The sequence below is a fragment of the Drosophila pseudoobscura genome, chromosome X (genome assembly GCF_009870125.1).
Source record: "Drosophila pseudoobscura strain MV-25-SWS-2005 chromosome X, UCI_Dpse_MV25, whole genome shotgun sequence".
Classification (NCBI taxonomy): domain Eukaryota; kingdom Metazoa; phylum Arthropoda; class Insecta; order Diptera; family Drosophilidae; genus Drosophila; species Drosophila pseudoobscura.
The window spans coordinates 41,661,688-41,682,902 of record NC_046683.1 but is presented as its reverse complement, the minus strand read 5'-3'; the positions used below and the strand labels follow the sequence as shown (position 1 = coordinate 41,682,902).

Sequence of the window (21,215 nt, the reverse complement as noted above, 5' to 3'; positions counted from 1 at the left end):
AGTCGAGCTTCTGTATAATCGATTGATCAGCAAAGATCAGAAGCGTGATACTTAATCCAAAACGATTGTTGTATATATACATTGTATAATCGGTAATCGTTTTATCGACTTGAAGGTTGATATTGTGATTAGTAGTCGCTATCGACTGTTGATTGATGATTGGGTTATGATTGGGGATATCGTTTAGATATATAGGGATTATCGCATTCGATAGCCATATTTCCACAGTTTTGGCCACCCCTGTGATCCACTTAGCCACTCACCCCCCTCCGCAGACAGAGCCCTCTCTCTCCACGAATGGAAAATGTGTGGTAGCTGTGGAGGGGGGGATTGGCAGTGGGGTCGGTGGGTGGCAGATGGGCTGAGCAAACAATCCTTGCCGCAATTTAATAATTAAATTAAATCACTTGCATAATAAAAAAGACGTTTACGGAAAAAAAATATAATTTAATTGAGTTTAATTAACTCGCCAGGGAGATGACGACAGCCAACAAGGCCGCAAAGATGATGATGAAGATGGTGGCACAGTGGGTGGCCCGGTGGGTGGTGCAAACAAAACCGCAAGCGACCAAAAATGTGAGAGACAACCATCTCATCCTCGTTTTTCATCCCTCCTGCTACTCCTGCTTCTGCTTCTGTGTTAACTCTTTGGACCAGGACCTGGACCTGCCCCTGGACCTGGAACTTGAGGCAATTCCGAGCCAAGGTTCTCTTTTTCCTTTTTTTTTTTGCTTTTTGATAAAATATTTATCGACAACGCAAACAGAAATGGAGACAGAGACAGGACTGAGACTGAGACTGAGACACGGAGAGACACGACAAATTTGATTGGGTCGAAGCAGAGAGCGCGCTGATGGGCCGAGGGGGGAGGTGGGAGGGAGGCTTTTGATTAAACAGGACAAAAGGATACGACGCATTGCAGTTGTCAATGACAGAAAATGCATTTTTGATGCAAGAGCAAACCAAGGACCACGGCCCATAACGGACACTCGCTTCGAACACGCGCGAGAGGGATGAAAGCTCCACTCAAATGGGAGAAATACGAAGCTTTGCCGAGCTTTCTCCATGAAAGCGCTCTGCTCTGTTGAGGGTTGAAACAGGGATCAAGGACAGGGCAGAAAATTTAAAGAGAGCTTTAAAGTTCACAGAACTTCCGAAAAGCTTCACACCGCTTCCTTTCAAAGCTCAGAGCCATCGGACCATCGAACTTTGTAAATTCTCAAAAGAAATAAACTGCTATAAGAATCCTTAAAGCTTGAAATGTTCACCGTTTTCATGGTTTTGAAAGCTCAAAGCTGTGCACTGACAGAAAACCCCCTAATGTCTGTACTAGAGCGCATCCCTGGGCGATGGGATCAGAAAACTCCTTCGAACAGACAGAATATCGAGAGGTACACTGGGGATCAGACGATGGAAGGTTTAAGAATAGCCTCGAAGGCTCAACTACTCTTCGTTCCGAGGATCTCTTTTGAAAATTTTAAGAAGAACGCGGGCTCAAGGTCCAATTGGAATCCTGGTATCTCAAACCATGAAGGCCATTCGGGCCCACAGATATTTCGCTTTGGCACTTACCTTTGCCGTCCAGTGCTAGGCCATCCAAGTTGTTGGATGCGATCCCACTGCCACTGCCGTCGGCGGATGCCATCTGCATGGCCATCGATGTGGTTGCGGATGTGGACGATGTGGCCGCCGTGGTAAGGGCACCGCTCGACGCTGAAGTGGACATAATGCAGTCGACGGCGGAGATCAGCAGGCCGGCAGTCGAGGTGGCCGTTGATGAATTGACCATGGATCCAGCAGTTGCTGCCGCCGATCCAGCCGCCGCGGATGATGAGGATGGGATCTTGTTGATGTCCTTGGCATTCGCATTGGCATTGGCATTGGCCTTAATGCTGTTGCTATTGCTGTTGCTGTTGCTGTGGTGATGATGGACTTCGTTGGCTGTCATCTCGCTGTAGCGCTTTCTCTTGGAATCACTAAAAATGCATTGGGATTAGGCTTCAGTTTCCTAACTACACTCTACACTCGCTTCGTTCGACTCACCTGACATCGGAGAGAAGATCGTTGCCGGCACCCAGGCCCTCCACCTGAGCTGCCTTCAGCTTCTGGCCAAGATAGTTGCCCGCCGTGGTGGCCGTCGTCAATGTGGGCACTCCCACTCCCACTCCCGTGTGCTGCTCCGTCGAGGCCGACGAGCTGGGGGGCAGGGCAAAACTTCCGCTGGCCGCAGTCGATGCTGGCGTTTGCTTGACGCCGATTTTATCGCCGCCCGTTGCATTCGTCGCCGCTACGCCAGCGACGCCAGGAACACCGGCGCCAGATCCAGTTCCGGATCCTCCTCCAGCTGCCGCTTCTTCGCTGCTGCTGCTGCCGCCGGCGGAGGAGGCCTTCACGTTGGCCATCACTACGCTCTGGTAGCCGGGCTTAAAGCCATTCAATGTCACGCCCACTGGCGGTGCAGCAGCAGCTGTTGTGGCTCCTGTGGCTCCTGCTGTGGCTGCTGTTGCTGGATTGTTGGCGCGTTCTCCGGTTGCTGATGATGCCATGGAATGGAAAAGGAAAGCGATTAATGATCGATTACATTCAACGATATATCGATTTAAAACGATGGACTAGCCATACGAATCTCCATAATAAAGAGCTTTTACATGGAATTATTTCAGTGTTTCGGATTGAAAATGAATCTATCGATTATAAGATCTTTCAGTATCCCTTAAAATCCATTATACTCATTATTATATTTCTTCGATAGGGCTGTGACAATCGATCAATCGATAATCTGTAATACCCACCATTGTAGACCTCGGTCTTGGCCGCCTTCTGGCTTCCCTTGGCCTGCAGATCAGAGGCGGCTCCTCCAGCGCCAGCGCCAGTGCCCGCCTCCGCCTTCGCCTTGGACGAGGCGGCTGCCACCGACGCTGCTGCTGTCTCCGCCTTGCCCTTGGCTGTGCTTGTGGACGTGGTCGCAGGGACTGTTTCCATAGCTCCAGGAGTGGCCCCTGACGTGGCTCCTTTTGCTGTCTTCGCTGAGGCTGCGCCTGCGACTGCGGCTGACGCTGATGAAGATGATGATGCGGAGGAGGTGGCTGAAGATGTAGATGCTGCTTCTGCAGCTGCTGCTGCTGTTGCTGCTGCTGTTGACGCTGGGGCACCCTCTGTGGCTGCTTTGGCTTTGGCCTCACTGCTGCTGCTGTTGCTGGTGCTGTTGCTGTTGCTGCTGCTCGTGCCCGTGCTCGTGCTGGTGGTGGTGCTGCTGCCCGATGAGATCTCTGATGCGGTGGCTGCTGCTGCTGCTTTGGCGGCATTCTTCTCGCTGCTGGTGCTGGTGGCCTTCGCCGCCAAGTCCGCCTTTTCGGCGGCTGCCAATGCTGCTGCTGCTGCCGCTGATGTTGAAGGCATCGCCGTTACGGCAGCAGCGGCGGCGGCGGCAGCAGCAGCGGCTGCCTTGGCCACCTTCTCGCTAACGACAATGGCCTCGACCGCCTTGGTGACGGCGCTGGCCTTCTCAGCGGCACTTTCGGCCGCCTTGGCGGCATCGGCGGCAGCCTTCTCGGCGACCCGCTCCCGCTCGGCGGCCCGTTCGGCGCGCTCGCGCTCTGCAATGGCCGAGGAACGGCCGCCGGACTTCTGCTGCTGCTCGCGCTGCAGGCGTGTGGTGACGCCCGTCGTCAGCGAGTCGATGATGCACTGGGGCTGGGCGGCCTGGGCCTTGGCCGGGTTGCGGGAGCTGCGCGTGCGCTGGCGGGACTTGCGGAGGAGCTGCTTGTAGTTCTCCTGCTTCTTGCTGAGGTAGTAGTAGCGGACGCAGTCCTGCGGGGACTTGCGGTCGAGGCTGGCGGCGATCACCCCGAAGTTCTTGGGGTGCTGCAGATACTTCTCCTTGAAGGTTTCCTTTTCGCCGGCGGTCCACAGATTGACGGCATTGTGCTGCTTGTAGACGGTGGACATGTCCTCGATGAGGCCGTTCTCGTTGTGGTACGCGCAGTGGCGCTGGCGGGCGTCGTGCATGAGGGGCGGGATGACCGCGTAGGAGCGCATCTTCTTGTCCTCGAGGGCCTGCTCCTGCAGCCCGTCCATGATCTCCTCGAGATCCGCCTCCGACTTGATGCGCGACCCGACGCGGTTGAAGCGCTCCTTGTCCTCCCGCTGCTTCCGCAGCTCCGTGAACACCTTCTCGAAGAACTCGCGGTTCTTGGCCTCGCGCGCCTTCCGCTTGGCACTCGCCTCCGCCCGCTCGCACCGCCGCTGCCAGTCCGCCTGATCCTTGGCGTACTTATCGACCAGCGTCTGCTGGTGCTGGCATCGCTCGGCCTTTAGCTTTCGTATGTGCTGCAGGAGGGGCCCCTTCACGTGGCTGTGGTGCTGCTTTATCAGCAGCGCCAGCGCCTCCACGTCCAGCGGTTGATTGTAGAGCGGCATATACGGCTGGTGCTGCTGCTGCCGGTGCTGTTCCTGCTCCCCGCTCTCCGCAGCCGCCTCTCTTGCATCGAGAGCGAAAGAGAATCCGGCGGCCCGCTGCACCATGGAATGTCGATCTTGGGCCATCGCTCGGTTCGCCGCATAGATCTTCTCGGCCAGCATTTGGCTGCGCATCGACAGATCCACCACCTCCACCTCCACAACGCCCCCATCGTCCTTGTCCTTGTTGTTGTTGTCCTTGTTGCTGCTGTTGTTGTTGTTGTTGGCAGCTGTGGTTTCTCCAGCAGCAGCACTAGTGCTGGCCGCATCGGCAGGCGGCGGCGACGATCGCGCCTTCTTCTGCTTGGAATGGGCCGCCCACTCCATGAGGGTCTTCTCCTTCTTCCGCAGCGCCTCCATGCCGGTCTCCGCGGACTTGATCTCGTTGTCCACCTTCTGGATCTGCATGAGGAGGTCCTCCTTGGCGGTGATCCGGCCACGTTCGTCGATGGCATTGTCGCTGGGCAGCGTGGGGGAAATGGCCTCCACCTGGAAGAAAGGGAATAAATCCTGAGTATCCTGGAGGGGAATCTCTTTCTCTCTCTCGCACTCACCTGTGGATGGTAGGCCTCAGTACTGCTGGCAGCGGCTGCTGCTGCTGCCGCTGCAGAGGTGGACGGTCCTGCGGCTCCTGCTGTGGCATGGCTACTGCTGCCACTGCTGATGCTGGTGCTGATGCTGCTGCTGATGCTGCTGCTCGGCATTGCTGTGGAGACCGTCACCGTGCTCATGCCCATGCCCTGCATTCCCGTGGCCATCGTGGTGGTGCTGGACGAGGGCGGTACACGTGGCGTGTGCGGCGCCGCCGAGGACATCTGCGGCGGTATCGTCTCCACCTTAAGCTGCATGCCCATCGGCCCCCCGGACATCACGGCGCCTGCTGCTCCACCTGCGCTGCCTCCTGCTCCTGCTGACATTTGACGGTGGAGCTCGTGGTTGCTCTGCCGCTGGCTGCTGTTCATCTGCGCCTGCATCTGCGCTGGCGAGGAACGCTGTTGCTGGTGCTGCTGTTGCTGGTGGTGGTGCTGTTGCTGTTGTTGCTGCTGCTGCTGCTGCTGGTGGTGGTGCTGCTGCTGCGCCTGGTGGTGTTGCTGCTGCTGGTGGTGCTGCTGTTGATGCTGCTGCTGATGTGGAGGCAGGTGGTTCAGCCCACTGGGATTGCCATCGCTCAGTCGCTGCTTCTTGTACGGCTGTTGGCTGCCAACTCCGCCTCCTGCCCCAAAGGGTTCCGGCTGCTGCTGCTGCTGGTGCTGCTGACGCTGGTTCACCTGTACCGCTGCCCCGGCCGCTGCTGTGGCATTGGTTAGGTATTCGGTGGTGTACTGCACAGAGTGGGGCAGGAGGATGCGCCCTAGATTTCCCAGCATTATGCTGCCTCCGCCGCTCCCAGCCCCGCCTGCGCCCGCTCCGCTGCCTCCTTGCTGCTGCTGTTGCTGCTGTTGGCTGCCAACGGAGGATCCTGGCTGATTGGGATAGTGGGACATGGCCTCCATGACCAGCACCCCGCCGGACGGCACCTGGACCACTCCGCCACCGCCACCGCCGCCGGGATTAGAGCCGCTGCTCGAGCCCTGTCCTGGACCTGGACCCTGACCCGGCTTGCACCCAGCGCCGGAAGCCACTGCCGCCACCGCCGTCCGTGCCGGCCGCTGGTACTGCGGCATGGCGGCCTGCTGCATTTGGGTGAGGCATGTGTAGGGATTCTCGCGGTAGGTGGGCGCCGGGGCGATGCTGAACGCCGGCTGCGGGATGAACCGATGCTGGGGCGGGGGCGGCGCCTCGCCAAATTTCGTGTAATTGTTGACGGCCGCCGCTGCCGCACTGCTGTTCCCACTGGGCGGACCCGAACGGGGCGGCGACAGTGGACTGGCCGCGGTACGCGAGGACTGCTGCTGCTGCTGGTGGTGATGCTGCTGCTGCTGTTGTTGCTGCTGCTGCTGCTGCTGCTGATGGTGGTGCATCTGCTGCTGCTGCTGGGATGTGGGTGGCTGCTGCTGCTGTTGCTGCTGGGGGGCGTGGTGCGACTGTTGCTGCAGGTGTCCCAGACTCTTGGCATACTGCTGCGACTGCTCCAAGGTCCTGTACGACCAGTGGGGGCGAAAGAAGAGGAAAAAAACAACAGATTATTAAATTTATGCTTGCACACATTTACACATTTCACCCACAAAGGGAGGGAATCCTCTCGGAAAAACCATCTCCACCATAAATTTCTATGGTAAAAAAAAAGTTCTCTGCTGCCGAGATTGTGGAAGCCATAGGCATATCAATGGGATCTGCGGATCCCAACACACCAGAGACCAAACAGCAGTCAAAGCAGTGGGTTCTGCGCCAAGAAAGGCCGATCACCCATATGGACAAAACCCAAAAGGATATGCCAAAAAGAACCCACCGCATTTGGCCACGAAAAGCGTTCCGTTTTCTTAGGACAATGCAGGAACTAGCTTCCGCCCGCGATAGCTCTTACAGTCTCAAAGATCCAAGCGAATGACGCTGATTCGCTGTACGAGTATGAGTATTAAAAGTTTATTGCCATTGAAAGCAGGTGCTTTAACTCTGAAAGTCAGCTGTGTTTTCCTTTCCAGGAAATGGCAAATTGCAGATCACGTGTGAACGTAGTAACATGGCGGTGATGATGTCCTAGTGGCAACACTGGTCAAGCAGAAGCCCACTAAGCCTCCAATCCAACCCGATCCCGATCGCAAGCAAATTCTGATCTCAGAAGCAGAGATACCAAGCGAAATATAACCTAAACTAAGGCTTGACCCCGTTTCTGGGGGCAATCTAAGATAATAGGATGATCGTATTATGGAATTAAGCATGCATCTTCGCTTCCCCTTGGAAAACACGGCCGGCCCGCTCTCAGTTCCAACGGTTAAATTGAGTGAAGCGCCGCATTAGCGCGCGCGTTAATGGAACGGCACTTATTGGGGACACAAACCCCGGCCGGCGTCACACACGCTGCAGCTGTGTGCGAGCGAGAGGTGCGTCATTGCTGTCCCTGTCCCTGTCGTTTTCGTGCTTCGAGCATGTCTGCTTCGAGCCGCTAACTGGCTGCTCCGACATGCTGCGGCGCACACATGCTGGCAGTCGAGCATGTTCGAGCGCTGCGCGCGTCGGCAGCGACGCAGGCAGCAGCGTTCGTTGTTCCCAGTCAATTTTCGTCATTATTTAAATTTTTGCCTTGCATTGTTGCTGTTTGTTTTGTTTTAAAGCCAGTCCCTGGAAGGGGGAAGCCCGTTGCAACGACGCGTTTGAAGCGAGAGCGTGATTAACGTGCGACGGGTTTGACCCGTACACCGTCGTCGTCGTCGCCGCAGCGTCTCGACCTCATGCAGCATGCGTCGGCGTCGGCATCGCCGTCGCCGTTTGCAGAGTGCGACGTCATGTACGCATTATACACGCACGCACACAGACAGTCGTCAGCCGTTCTCGCTCTCACTTATTAATTCATCAAATATTAAAGATACCCGCTGTGTGCAGGGTACTGCGGGGGGTTGTGTGGTGCGTGCGGTGTGCTGTGCGCTGTGTGCTGTGGGAGGATTACTTCAGTCTTCAGCAACGTTGCCAAACTTCTCAGCTTAGAAACGACATTAGGCACATTACGACTCTGTCTCCCTCTTTCGGGGCTCTTGTCAGTGTGTCCATTAACCCTTGAATGTCTGTGTGTCCTTGGTGTGGCCGAAACATGTTGCCAAACTTCACTAGAAACATATTTTGTTACCTGCTTTGCCTCTATCCCTCTCCCTGTCACTCCGCCAGCGTGTGCTTTAACCCTCGAATGGCTCTGTAATTAGTTTTCAGTGAAAATTTAACTTTTCAACTTACCATTCATAAGCCCAAGAAATATACTCTAAGTTGAAATGTGGGTTTACTGGGGACCGCGCAACGTTGCCCAACTTCACTAGCACTAGCACTTCACTTCACTCTCCCTAACCCTATGAAAGCAAAAACGTTGCCAAACTTCAATGTCAATTGCATTATCTGTGATTTCATGTCCACAAGCATTTCAGGATTCCCCGAAAACAGGAGACAATTAAGGGACAAAACTACTAGGAATACACCTCTGATCAATCGCATCTGTGCTTTAACGAAGTCACAAAAATCAAGTTCTGAACCAAAATTGTTAATCGATTTTTTATTTGAGTTGAACAGCTTAGAGCCGTTCATTGAAGGACAGCTGAAAGGATAATCCGCTGGTGGGATACCATTCAAGCAGTGGGCATTGAAAATCAAATGCGTGGCATTTAGAAATGCTAGAAGGTGGTGTCCGAGCACCTTCAAGGGTTAACCACCGAAAACGGCGAGAAAGACAGAGAGAAGATACAAAAAAATAGAAATGAGCCAATCATCAATCATGAATGACCAAGCAACTTCAGGCCCAGGGCCAGAAGCATTAGCCGGCGTTTGAGTCATGGATAATGAGTTGGCCAAAAAACATTCTTCCAAAAGTCTTTGGTTTTGGTTTTGGTTTTGCTTTTGCTCTTCTGCTTCCATTCTGCTTCTTGCGCTGCTTATTCTACTGCTTGCTCCGCACTGCTTCTTAAAGCTCTCTTTTGTTTATCACTTCTTTTCCCCATTTATCATATGGGAAAGCCTTCTTCAACGCTTCTTCCCTTTCCTCCTCCTTCTCTGCCTTCTTCTTCGTGTTCGTGTAGATGTTTTACCTGGAACGAGAGAGAGAAAGAAATTAGCAAATTAGCAAAAAAAAAAGTTTAAATTTCTCAATAAAATGAAGGGAGAATACCAATGGATAGAGTAATAAAAGGATGGACATTGAAAGAGGGGAATAAATCTTGCCAAAGTGCGATTATAATCCCATCCCAAAGGAATACCATAACGAGTGACTACTGTAGCTATAAAAAGAAACTCTTTTGGAGTTTTATAAACATCTTGAAAACATCCATTCTACTGTTCTTCGTCCTCTTTCCCACCGGCTTTGTCTCTGTCTCTGTCTCTCTCTCTCTCTCTCGCTCTTCTGCGAGAACTTTAAGCTCGCAAATAATTAAAACTTGAAGAATACTTTTGAAGTTACTGTAACTGTGGGTGTGTGTGTTTAAGCAAGTTTAAAACATTTAGCAGAAGATGAGAGAGAGTGAGAGAGAGGAGTCCTGTCTTAAAGGTTATCCAAAGAGAAGGGTGGGCGAGGGAGAATAGAAGAGCAAAGAAGGAAGAACGAGCACGAGAGCACTCGAGCAAGCAATGGCCGGGGCTGGCTCCCTCCATATGTACCGTTATGTGCCCAGCAGCACACACACAGACACACACACACGCTTTACATATATGTATGCAAGTATTTGGCAGCACATGTGTGTTTGTTCAGCATCATCCTATTCCATTCCATTCCATTCCCTATTCTGTTCCATGCTCCACTCTGTCCGCCTCCCTGACCGCCCCCATGCCCCATAGCAGCCACGCCTTGTGTCTGCCACGTCTGTTCGTGTGGCATACATAAAGACATAGAAGAAATAAAAGGAAAACCAAACAGACAAAAAGCAGCAGCGGAGCAGAGGAAAGAAGAGAACTCACAATAACAACAAAAAACAAAGAAAGAAATGAAAGGAAAGGAAAGGAACAGAAAACAGAAAGAGGAGTAAGAGAAGACGCAGAAGAAATACAAGGAAAATCTTTAGCATTAGAAGGAGAACAGGAGAAGAGAATAAGAGAAGAAGCAATAAGCTGCAGCAGCGAAAGAAGAACGAGGAAAGCACAGCAGAGGACAAAGCAGTAGAAGAGGCAAGAGAACAGAAACAGCAGAAGAAGAAGAAGGAGAAAAAGAGTCGAGTCGAGTCGAGTCTCCCATGGCACCCCACTCTACATTACTCCATCTTTATCTCTCTGTCTCTCTGCCTGCAGGTCACACCTTCCTCCCCCTCCCCCTCCCCCTCGCACACCCACACTTTCCATGTTTTTCTCCACTATCTGCAACCTTCTTCGTCTTCCTCTTCTTCCTCTTCCTCCTCCGCTCTTCAAATGCAGCAATGCAGAAAAAAGCACAACTTTTTTTGCTATCGATTTTCGTTGTGTGTGTTTTGGCCTTTTTGCAGGGCGCTGCCTTAAGGGCCTTGACAGGGAAGGGGGGAGGGGGGCAACAGCCTTGTTATAGCCGAAAAGGGATGACAGGAGGGGGAGGGAGACCGAGACAGCCGCATTTAGTATGCCGTCGTCGTCTCTCGGTTCCCTATTCCCTATTTCCTTCCGCTACTCCCCTCTTCCTGCTCGCTCTTTCATTTCCCCATTCTCTGCACACACACACACACACACATTCCGTTCCGTTCCTTTCCACATTCCCGTTCTCTTGCGCTTCATCTTTCACTCTACGCTCCATTTTGTAAGCCAGCCTAAAAGGCGCACAAACTTTTTACCAGGACAACGGATGACGAGGACATTGAAAGAGATAGAGATAGAGATAGCGATAGCGATAGCGATAGAGAGGGACAGGGAGGGAAGTTTAAAAACAAACTTTTGCCATTTCTCTATGTCTCTCTCTCTCTCTCTCTGTCTCCCTGTCTCCCTGTCTCTCCTTCTCGTTCAGTCTGGATGTGTCTGTGTGCCATTAAATTTGCAATGTCCCCGCGTCGGTGGAAATTTAATTTGTGCTTCCTGTGGGAGCAGGACACAAAGATAGACACAAACGGAGAGAGATAGATACAGAGAAATAGAGACATACAATATAGCAGGATAGAGAAAAAGGGAGAGGGGACAGGGGATAGAGGATAGCAAACACTTGTCCCGTGGATCAGCTGTTTTCGCGACGCGTAAAACTTTTTCTCAGGCAAAAGGCAACGAGAGAGAGAGAGAGCGAGAGAGAGCTCTTGAGAGTTTTCAATTTCAGGCCACTCGAAAATGCTGTACTTCAAAACTTTCGCAGGGGATGGAATGGGTTTCAGTTCGGTTCGTTTCATTTCGTTTCGTTTCGGATAAATCAAGGTTAGAATCGTAAATTTGTTGAATAATTCACAAAAAGTCCAGCCCCCCCCCCCCCCCTGTTCCCTTGAGAACAGTTAAAGTATTAAAGGAAGATGTCTCTCATTGAATTGCTTGCCACCCTCTTAAGGAGGGCTGTTCTCTGGCAAAGCGCAACCATTAGAGCACAGATGTATCGCCCATAAGGAGATCCAACGAGAAGAAAGAACGAGTAGAAAGAAACACCCATAAGAGACTTAAAAGCCTTCTTCTAGATAATTCATATTAAAAGCTTCAAGGATTTCCTTTAAAACGGTTCCAAACCAAAAGTTATCCATCCCAAAATTATGGAGATTTCTGGGGGGAAAACTTCCCCGCAACAAACAAGTTCCGTCTCCAAATAATTAGCGTAAAAATTAATTACACGCAAACAGCTAAAAATCGTGACAAAAATAGAAAAACCTTGGTGACATAATAATTTTTGTTATTTTTGTTGTTGCGTTTTTCGATGGGGGGTCCCCTTGTCCAACAAGAGATATCTATCGGGTATTTCCTGTACGGAAAATGAAGAGGGAATGCATTTCAAGTGCTGCTCTTTATAAGGGACCTTGATTTCCCCTGCAAGGCCACACTGCCACTGGACACTGGACACTGGACACTCAAGGTGGGTGGGGGGCGGTGGCTGGAAGTGTATTTTTGGAGGCCAAATCAAATCAAATTAAAAATCAGTTGCAATCAATGGATGTTGTGAAATGTTCGTGTGTCCATGTCCATTTGTTTGGACTTCCACGAACCTCCTCCACCTCCACTCGAATATTAATGAGGTAAAAATTGCATTCCGCACACACTCACACTCATTTGCATTTGCAATTCCCCATTCCCCCATTCGAGTGTTTGTCCAGCACATTCCCACCGATAGGCGATAGTAAATTATACTAAATTATAGCAGCAACAAAAATAACAGAACAAAACAAAGACCACTGTGATACCCTGTACTCTACTAAGACCCGGTGATCGGATCAAGCTATGTTCTACAGCGAAGGAACTTCGACTATCCACATGCCACAATGTTCCCTTCTCTTTCCACTAGCCAAGAGCCATCTGGCTGTTGTATATCTCGCTCACTCCGCCAGAGGAGAAAGGGTGTTAGCGCGTGTCAGGAGTTTCTTTTTCGTAATTAGGCCTATCAGATCCGTTTTAGTGGTTTTAGCTCTTACCGTTTTTTGAGATCATCAGACATGGCTTTATCGACTCGGCTTCTGAAGCTGATCGAGAATATATCTGGCTGTTGCATACACCTACACGGATCCAATATACCCCCTTCTTTGAGTACTTATTGGGTACCGCCTATAAATAAAATACTCATTGCAGGGGGGAAACAACAATCCGAACACCTTAATAACAAAACAACAACATCAAATGATTCATCGACAACAAAACAGCAACAAAACAGCAGCAGCGGGCCAGACTTCGACTATGACTATGACTAAAATTATTATAGTGACGATGGGCGGGTATGCACACAGTTCACAGTACAGTGGGGGGCAAGTGAATAGCACCATGGACGCTCCTCCGCCCGGAAATGGAGACTCGGGACAACGACTTGTCTCCTGTACAGGTGCCAGTTCCCATAAGCGAAAGGATACATGGACTTGTCCCAAACAGAAGACTGTCCTCCGTGAATGCTTTCTCTTTTTTCTTGGAGTTCCTAGTTGTTCGCTCTTCCGGCCCTATTCGTTCGACAACAACTGTGTTTGAAAGGCAATTTGCATACCAGAATAGCGAGCGAGTGTTTTTCCCGTCTTTAATTACTTTTCAAAAGCAATTTAAAAAAAAGACTGTGAATAATGCAAGGAAAGGCTTTAACAAGCGGCAAGGCATTCAAGGAATCGCGATGGACTACTACTACTAATGGAAGATTGATTGTGATTATTAAGGATCCAGCTTTTAAACGATAAGCAATCAAAAGCCTCTACCTCTACCAACTGCAACCCAAATAGATCGTATATTCCTGGAAGACTAACCCCATCTATCCCTTCTTTCCCCTCTCTGCTTTCACATTCTCGTGCAATATGTACGGCCTTCTCTTTCTCTTCTGTCACTCTTCATCACTGGATCGCTTCCACATCGCTTTTTGTGTGCGTTGGTCCGCCATCTATCCCCCGTCCCGTCTCCCTCTCTCTCTCCAGCTAGTGCTTTCGCAGTTCCATGTAAAAATTAGCATCTCATAGGGGGGGGGGGGGGGGGGGCGCCTCTCATCCACCATCCAATCTTTGGCTAGCGGATCACAGAGAGAGAGAGAGGGAGAGAAAATATAAAAAATACACCCTGACAAATGGCTCTCCCACTCTGACGCTCTCTCTCTCGGCTGTAATTGGAGTAAATTTTGTTTGTAATTTTCTATTCTCCTCCTCCCCCCCACCCCCGGTCCCCATTATTATCACACATTTTTAAGAGTGCAAATGTGAAATGTAAAACCAAAAACGAGAACAAAGCAAATTGCTGACTACCGTTATAGAACGAACAGCTGTAAAAACAGCAGACGAGAGCCGAGGGGAGGGTGAGGGTGAGGTGGGGGATAATGAAAGAGAAGAGCCCCCAAATAGAGAGGAGCAGTAATTTTAATGTTGTTTGCAATTTTCCGACGATTGCCACGTGAAATGCGACACGGCCGAAAGTGGTTTGTTTTTTTTGCCGCCCCTCCACTGCTTGGCTCCACACTCCACTAACCGTAAATCACTCTGCCGATGCCTCTGCCGCTGGCCCTGTTTTCCATGCAAGGACAGTGGGGCGAAGAGAAAGAAGAGAAAGGAATGAGCAAAGATCGCGAAATGGAATCCTAGACAAGAGGAGGGGGACATAAGAACGATCGAGTACGAGTACGAGAGAACAAGAGAGAGCAAGAGAGAGCAAGAGCGAGCACGAGAGCGCTTGGGTGTGCAGAGAGCGGGAGGCGATCTCTCTCCCTCTCTCTGACCCACTGCAGAACTTTCTGTGCATTGAACTTTTGCCTCATCCCCACACACGGCCGCCTCCTCCGCCGAAAGAGCGGGTGGGGGGGCCGATGGGAACTGAGGGGATATTTGCCTGCTTGGGCTGTTGGATTAGGTGCGATTTATGGCACTCTCTTCATTCCATTTCGGGTTCCCATGAAAATTGTTTCATCATAAACAATTGAAAGAGCCCCAGCCCCGCAGCCCCCAGCCCCCGTTCCACCGACTGGGGAATGTCTATTTACTCATAAAAATAAATGAGTTTATGCCTGAATGAGTGGGAACGGAACGGAACGGAACGAAACGGAACGGGGGGTAGAGGAGCCTTATCTAATCAAAGTTGTAAAATATATAAATAAAATATACATGTCCCCGTATATATATGTATATATAAATGATAACACCCCCCAAACGACAGTCACACCCCACCCCACACCACACCACTACCCTCTCTTCCCTTACGTTCCCCCCACCCACTATCAATCGCCGTATCTATCGTTCCACATACGCGCCAAAACGGTGCCATGAATTAATCTGTTGTTTGCCGCTAATCTAATCAGAAGAAGAAGAAGCAAAAAACACACAGAAACAACGGCAATTACAAATCGAAAAGAGCTACAACTAAAACAAATACTAACACTAATAATAGTATGTACATGGCAATAAAAAATAAAACGAAACGAAACGAAAGGAAAGTAGAACAGAATCGAGAGGGAAACAGAAACCGAAACAGAAACCGAAACAGAAAACCGAATGCCAAAGATTTAAATAACCTTTTTGAAAGCGAATAGAATGATCCGTCTTGGGTTCTCCGAACAGTTGAAGAAAACTATCGGAAACGGAAAGTTATTCCCTCAGATGTGCGTGAGCCAGGTGTTCAAACATCCAACCAATTCCTACTCTGGAAACTCTACGAATTTGCGGAGGGAACAATCTAATGGTGGTCTATAAGTCTATAAGTTTTTTTCAGCTGATCGAAATCGTGTATATGCTCGATGGAAGGGTATACAACTCCAAAAGGAAACAGAAAAAAAGCACTTATCGCTATCTAGGCCGTCTCTTCTGTCCGTCTCTCTGTCCTTCTCTGTGCATGTGTGTCTGATAACGAGTGTGTGTGTGTGTGAACGAAACGTGACATTGGTCAAACACGCACACACACAGAGAGAGAAGAGCGCGCGTTATCAATCAATAGACTTGACATCCACTCAATGCGGAAGAGAAGCGGGACAGCGGGACAGAAAGCAGGCGCAGGGGAGCCCTAAATGGAGCCAAAGTGGGCGACATAGAGAGACCCGGAGGGGGGATAGATATATTTGAAGAGCCAAAAATACACGGAAATTAGCTTCGATCGGTTCCTGGCTGGATTCCCTTGGATTTCGCATTAATTATTCACCATTGAAAATGGTGGATAATCAGGGGGGGCGGGGATAATCGATGCTCGGACGGTAATCGCTGTGAGAATATGAACAAATGCGGCATGCCCCGGCCACATGCTTTGCATGCGTGTTCCGTTTTGGTTCCACGTAGTCCTTCTTAGTGGCCGGCCTGTGAAAGTCTCGCTTGAGATTTCTAAAGGCCTTAAGCACTGTCTAAACGGGGCAGGGGCCATCGATTCATCATTCACTCAGAGGATCTCCCTCTCCCTCTCTCTCTCGTTTAGCCAGTGCTCAAGAGAGCAATAGAGCTGTCGGGTCGTCGCAGTGCAAAAGAAAACTACAGTTGAAGGTGATTTCATAATGAGGCGGCTCGGCCCGGCTCGGCTCGGCTCGCGAGAGCGTCTCCCCGCTCTTACACTCTCTCCCTCTCCCACTGCCCATGCCTCTGCCTCTCTCGATCTCTCTGCCTGTCTCTTTTGTTATTGCTTTTTGCATTCTCCTTTGGGGCCGCTGCACTTTTTGTATTGTATTGTTGCAAAAATAGACATTGTCTACGTCGGACGTCGCGACGTCGATGCAGAGGCTGGCGTTGACGCTGCTGCTGCTGCCGCTGCCGCTGCCGGCGTCAACGTCGTTTGTTAATTAGACCTGGCAACGGCGGCTTTTCTCTTTTTTTCTTCGCTCTCCCCCGCCCGCACCCCCGCCGCTCCTCCACGTTTGGTTCGCTTTTCTGTTATTTTCGTTTTCTTTAATTATATTTCATTACGTATGTGCATTTTATTGGCGTTTTTTTTCTGCTTTCTGTTTCCCCACGGCAGGCGCCCCCTAGTGGCGGCGGCGGCGGCGGTCGATAGCTGCACTTGCCCAATGCGCTTTACCGTTGGGATAGGTCGCGGGGCGGCAGAGGCCAAGGCAGCGGCAGCACCAATCCCCCTCCCTCCGAATCACGAGATCGGTTTGTATTCGGTTCGGGTTTGTTGGTCTTCGGACCATAGAAGAACGACCTGTTCGAAGAAAGAGCGACACACAGTAGAAAAAGAGGGAAAAGAATAGAGGAGTATTGGACACCCCACCCCTCCCCCAACCACGCCTCCCACTACCACGAGAATACCGAAGCCAAAGCCTTCCCTAAAAACTCTCGTACAATCTTCAAATGAAGTTTCATTTTTATTACGCCCCCTCCTCCATCAATTTTCCTCTCAATTCCCAAAAAGTTTTCAGGCCAAAAAAAAAATTAAAGAAAGAGAAGTAAAATAAAATAAAAAGTTCCCTTCAAATATTCAAAATAGAAATTCAAGAACTTTCGGCAAAAGTTTCCCCAAAACTACAAAACTACAAAATAGTTTTCGCAGCAACACCAAAAATTGGGAAAAACTTATCTTGGAACGAATTCGAGAGCTCCAAAGAGGGGGGGTAGAAAGGGGGGGAGGTATTCGTTTCTGTTCTGTTCCGTTTGAGGGTCGAATATCCCATGTGTTTAGTTTATTCATATTTCGATATTCAAGGAAACAAATAATTGCTTAGTTTTTTTTTTTTTTTGTCAAAGTTTGGGGAAAACTTGAAGTCCTGAAGTCCTGTCCCGCTGTCATTCTGGTAACCTCTGGGTCTGGCTCTAATTATTCCAACATTAAATACGAGTACGGAAAGACCTTTGCCTCGGTTCAAGGGCAACTGTGGAAACCCACCCCCTTAATTTCCCCCTCAAGAGAATCGAAACATATATTTTATAAAAGGGACTCAGGACATTTAAGAGTAGGGTCTCCAAGTGCATCACAATTCAGAGTATATCCGATATGGCTTATGAAAAGGATATATAGCTTATTCCTCAAATCAGAGGGCTGTTCGCCATCACATCACCGCTGTGTCCGTTCGCTTATGGGAAGTTTGCCGACGATCCCCCCTTGTATGTATCTCTCGAAAGCTTCCTATAGATGTCTCTCTTTTGAGGGGTTAAAACAGGGTAGAGGGAGGGGCTCTGTGTTTTAATTTTCATTTGTCGCGTGAGCAGTGGCGAAACAAAAACCCCAGATAGGCGTGCAATTACAGTTACAGTTACAGTGGTAGTGGGTGGTGGGAGGTGGGAGGGAGAGGGATATACCCCGCATATCAATGTGACAGTGACACACACACACACACACACATGGACAGAGTCACCAGAGCGCGAGAGTCCCCTGGCAGGCTGACATAAAATAACTGTTCATATAGAAAATGCCGGGGGTCGATAAACAATAAATGACGGAGGCAGCAGAAGCAGCGCCAGCAGCAGCGCCGCTGTCGACGCTGACAGCACTGATTTGCTTCCATCTCCTCGGCACTGCACTGCACTGCACTCTCTTCTCTGCTCCGCCCCCCCGCTCTATGCTTTGCTCTTTCTCCTCTCCGCTCTGCACTAGCAGCCACAGCTGATAGCGAGCGTCGCTGTCGCTCTCGCTGTCACGCTGTCTCGCTGTCGCATTCGACTCATTAAATATTTTGCAACCTTGACCGTTCGAAAGCGATTAAAAATGTGGATGCATCTCTGCAGTCACCGAGTATATGAGTAAGTGAGTGAGTGTGTGTGGACTGGAGAGTGGGGAACGGAGAGAGAGAGGGAATAAAAAGAGCAAGGCTGAGGGGATACCGATTACAGATTCGACCGACACCGATAGCTCTGGGCAGGCAGGCATAGGTCACGGAATATTACAACAAAATATTTTCTGTAATATTCACCAAGAATTCCTGAAGTTTCCCTTTCCCTTCCCCCATTTTGTTGCTATTTCTTGCAATAAAACCGAAACCAGAAAACCCCTCATCAAACCGGAACGAACCGTAAAGAACAACAATAACAAATAATTTATATATATTTTTTTTATTATTTTTAAACATTTTTCAATGCCCCCAACAACAGATGGAATGGGATGGACGCCTCCTCACATTTTCTACAACAATAAACTTTAATTGCTCTCAATATATGCACATCTGTACGATATGGGGGCTGGGAACTCGCATTTCTGTCGATCAATGGCATGAAAAATACCAAAACCAAACCAAACCAAATGGAATAGAGCCACAGAGAGACACAGAGAGTGCAATCAAAGTTCAATTAGTCTAAGGAATTCCCTCTCCAACATTCTGTGCTCTTCGCAAATGATTCGAACGATTCGAATCAATTCCTTATTGAAATGGGGACAATGGAGCGGCATTTATGTATGGAAAAAGAATCACCCTGTATATCTGGATACGGGATGGATACAAATGGAAAGAGATAAATACCATATCAATTGAGATATCTGATAATGAATCGATTAATCGAGGAGCTGCGGGGAATTTATTCGCTTGGTATTTCCTAAAAAAATCTCTTCCTCCATTTCCGATAAGCTCTGTTTTTCCAGTCATCGAATACGAAGGGGAAGGGGAAAAGAAACACACAACAGACAACAGAAAATCAGAAAATGAAGCAATCACAGGAAGGAAGTGAATGGGGAAACCGATGGGCGGAGAGTAACAGCAACGACGGGACGAGGATGAGGATATCCACCTCTGATTGAGAGGGAGATTGTTGCAACAGAAAAAAAAAACTTTACTTGGAGAACGATACAAAAAATACCTTCATCTAGCAGGTTTCTAGACTATATTTATAGTCCAGCTATAGAGCGATATATCGCTAGAAAACTCTCTCTGAGCAAGGAATATTTGTAATATTTGGGCTCCCATTTTTCTGAATTCCACTAAAATATTATGGAGGACCTCCTCCACAAATCTTGTATAGATGTTGGAGACGTACAAACATATTTGATCAGATAGAGGAATAAATGGGATATACCCTTTGGCCATGTAATGGGTAATGGATACCACTCATATCCTCGCTCTCCCTTCTTCTTACTCTCTGTCCCACTCCTTCTGTTGATACTTGTTTTGCGGTCATCTGCTGTTGCTGTTGTTGTTGCCCCTCGAACATTTTGCTGTCTCTAATTGCTGTCATTCAAGACGGGAGAGAGACTCTAGAGAGAGGGAGAGGCACTGGCTCGAAAGATGGTTCTCGTGCGCTGTGAAGGGGGTTGCAGCAGCACCAGCAGCAGCCTATTCCTTACGGTTATCGTTGTGGCAGGTCAATAGTGTCAAATTACGGTGTAATTACGAGTGTTTTTCACTTGAGAGAACGTCCATATGTACGTCTCTCTTTATGTTCTCCCTCACTCTCTCTCTCTTTTGATTGACTTCTCAAGTGTTATGGCACCCCTCTCTCTCTCTCTCTTTCTCACTCTCTCTTTCCGTCTTTCCGTTCGACTCTAACCGCAAAACAAACACCAAAAAACATGAGCCTCATCATCATTATCTTTCCTCTTTATCTTCTTCCTCCATCATTTTGTTGTTGTTGTTGTTTTTGCTTGTGCTTCGTTTTCCGCATGGCAAATCTTCTGCCATCCATCCATCTATCTCTCTATCTAAAGGTCTCTTCTCACTCTTTCCAGGGAATGGAATGACTCACCCACTGTTCCACTGGACAACAGCGCCATCTGCTGGGCTGGTGTTGAATACAAATCACATGAAAATCATTGAAAAGAAACAACAAACACTCTCTGCAGATCGACAGATCTTCATCGATAGATTCTTTATAGATCATAGGCAAAGGATGTGCCTTTCTTACTTGTCCTTTCGTTATAAAGTCCATAAAGATATCCCAGATACATTTCTTTATCCCCTTGTTTTCCCCTTTTTATTTTTTTGATATATATCCCTTTTTTAGAGATCTTTCGAGATCATTTCTTCTTTTTTCCTCAATTTATTTTATCTACAGCTGATTTTCGAGGCAGGCAACAGAGAATGTTCTCGGTGGCTTATCACCTGGCCGCTCGACGATTGAAAAGGAAACAGGGAGTAGGGAGCAGGGAGCAGGGGTCTGAATGTCAACTTATCGCAAAAGCTGCTCCCAGAGAGAGGCCGAGGCCTGGGCCCACCAGCCAGCCAGCGACAATGCAAACAGGAAATGAGCTTTGGCTGCGGAAATACGGAATGAATATGCATGGGGAGGGGCAGGGGGGCATGGGTGAATGGGGCAGCATGATTGTGGCATGATAGTTTCTCTTCTCACCTGTGTATCGGTGATGCACCGGCTGGCAGACGCTGCTGATACGCGGACATATTGGCAGCCTGCTGTTGTTGCTGTTGGTGTTGCTGCTTTTGGTGTTGTTGGTGTTGCTGCTGCTGCTGCTGTTGCACTGCTTTACTTTGTTGCTGTTGCTGCTGCTGCTGCTGCTGCTGCTGCTGATTGGAGGCTGATGATTGATGCAAATGATGGGACGTTGGTCCATTATCATGTTGCTGTTGCTGGTGTTGCAGGCTACTGCTTGCAACACGTTGTTGCTGCTGCTGTTGCTGCTGCTGCTGATGATGATGATGAAGCTGTTGCTGGTGCTGGTGGTGTTGCTGTTGCTGCTGCTGTTGGTGTTGTTGGTGTTGCTGCTGCTGTTGCTGTTGGTGTTGTTGATGCTGTTGTTGAAGCTGA

General features: G+C 49.5%; 1 protein-coding gene across 1 annotated transcript in view; it reads right to left on the bottom strand.

Moving 5' to 3' along the window:
• Smr (nuclear receptor corepressor smrter) overlaps positions 1-21,215 on the bottom strand; it is a 62,406-nt gene that overhangs the window by 25,576 nt on the left and 15,615 nt on the right. The window contains 5 exon segments of the mRNA XM_033382018.1: positions 1,573-1,976; positions 2,044-2,533; positions 2,793-4,947; positions 5,013-6,537; positions 20,802-21,213. Of these exon segments, the coding sequence (XP_033237909.1) occupies positions 1,573-1,976; positions 2,044-2,533; positions 2,793-4,947; positions 5,013-6,537; positions 20,802-21,213 (4,986 nt within the window).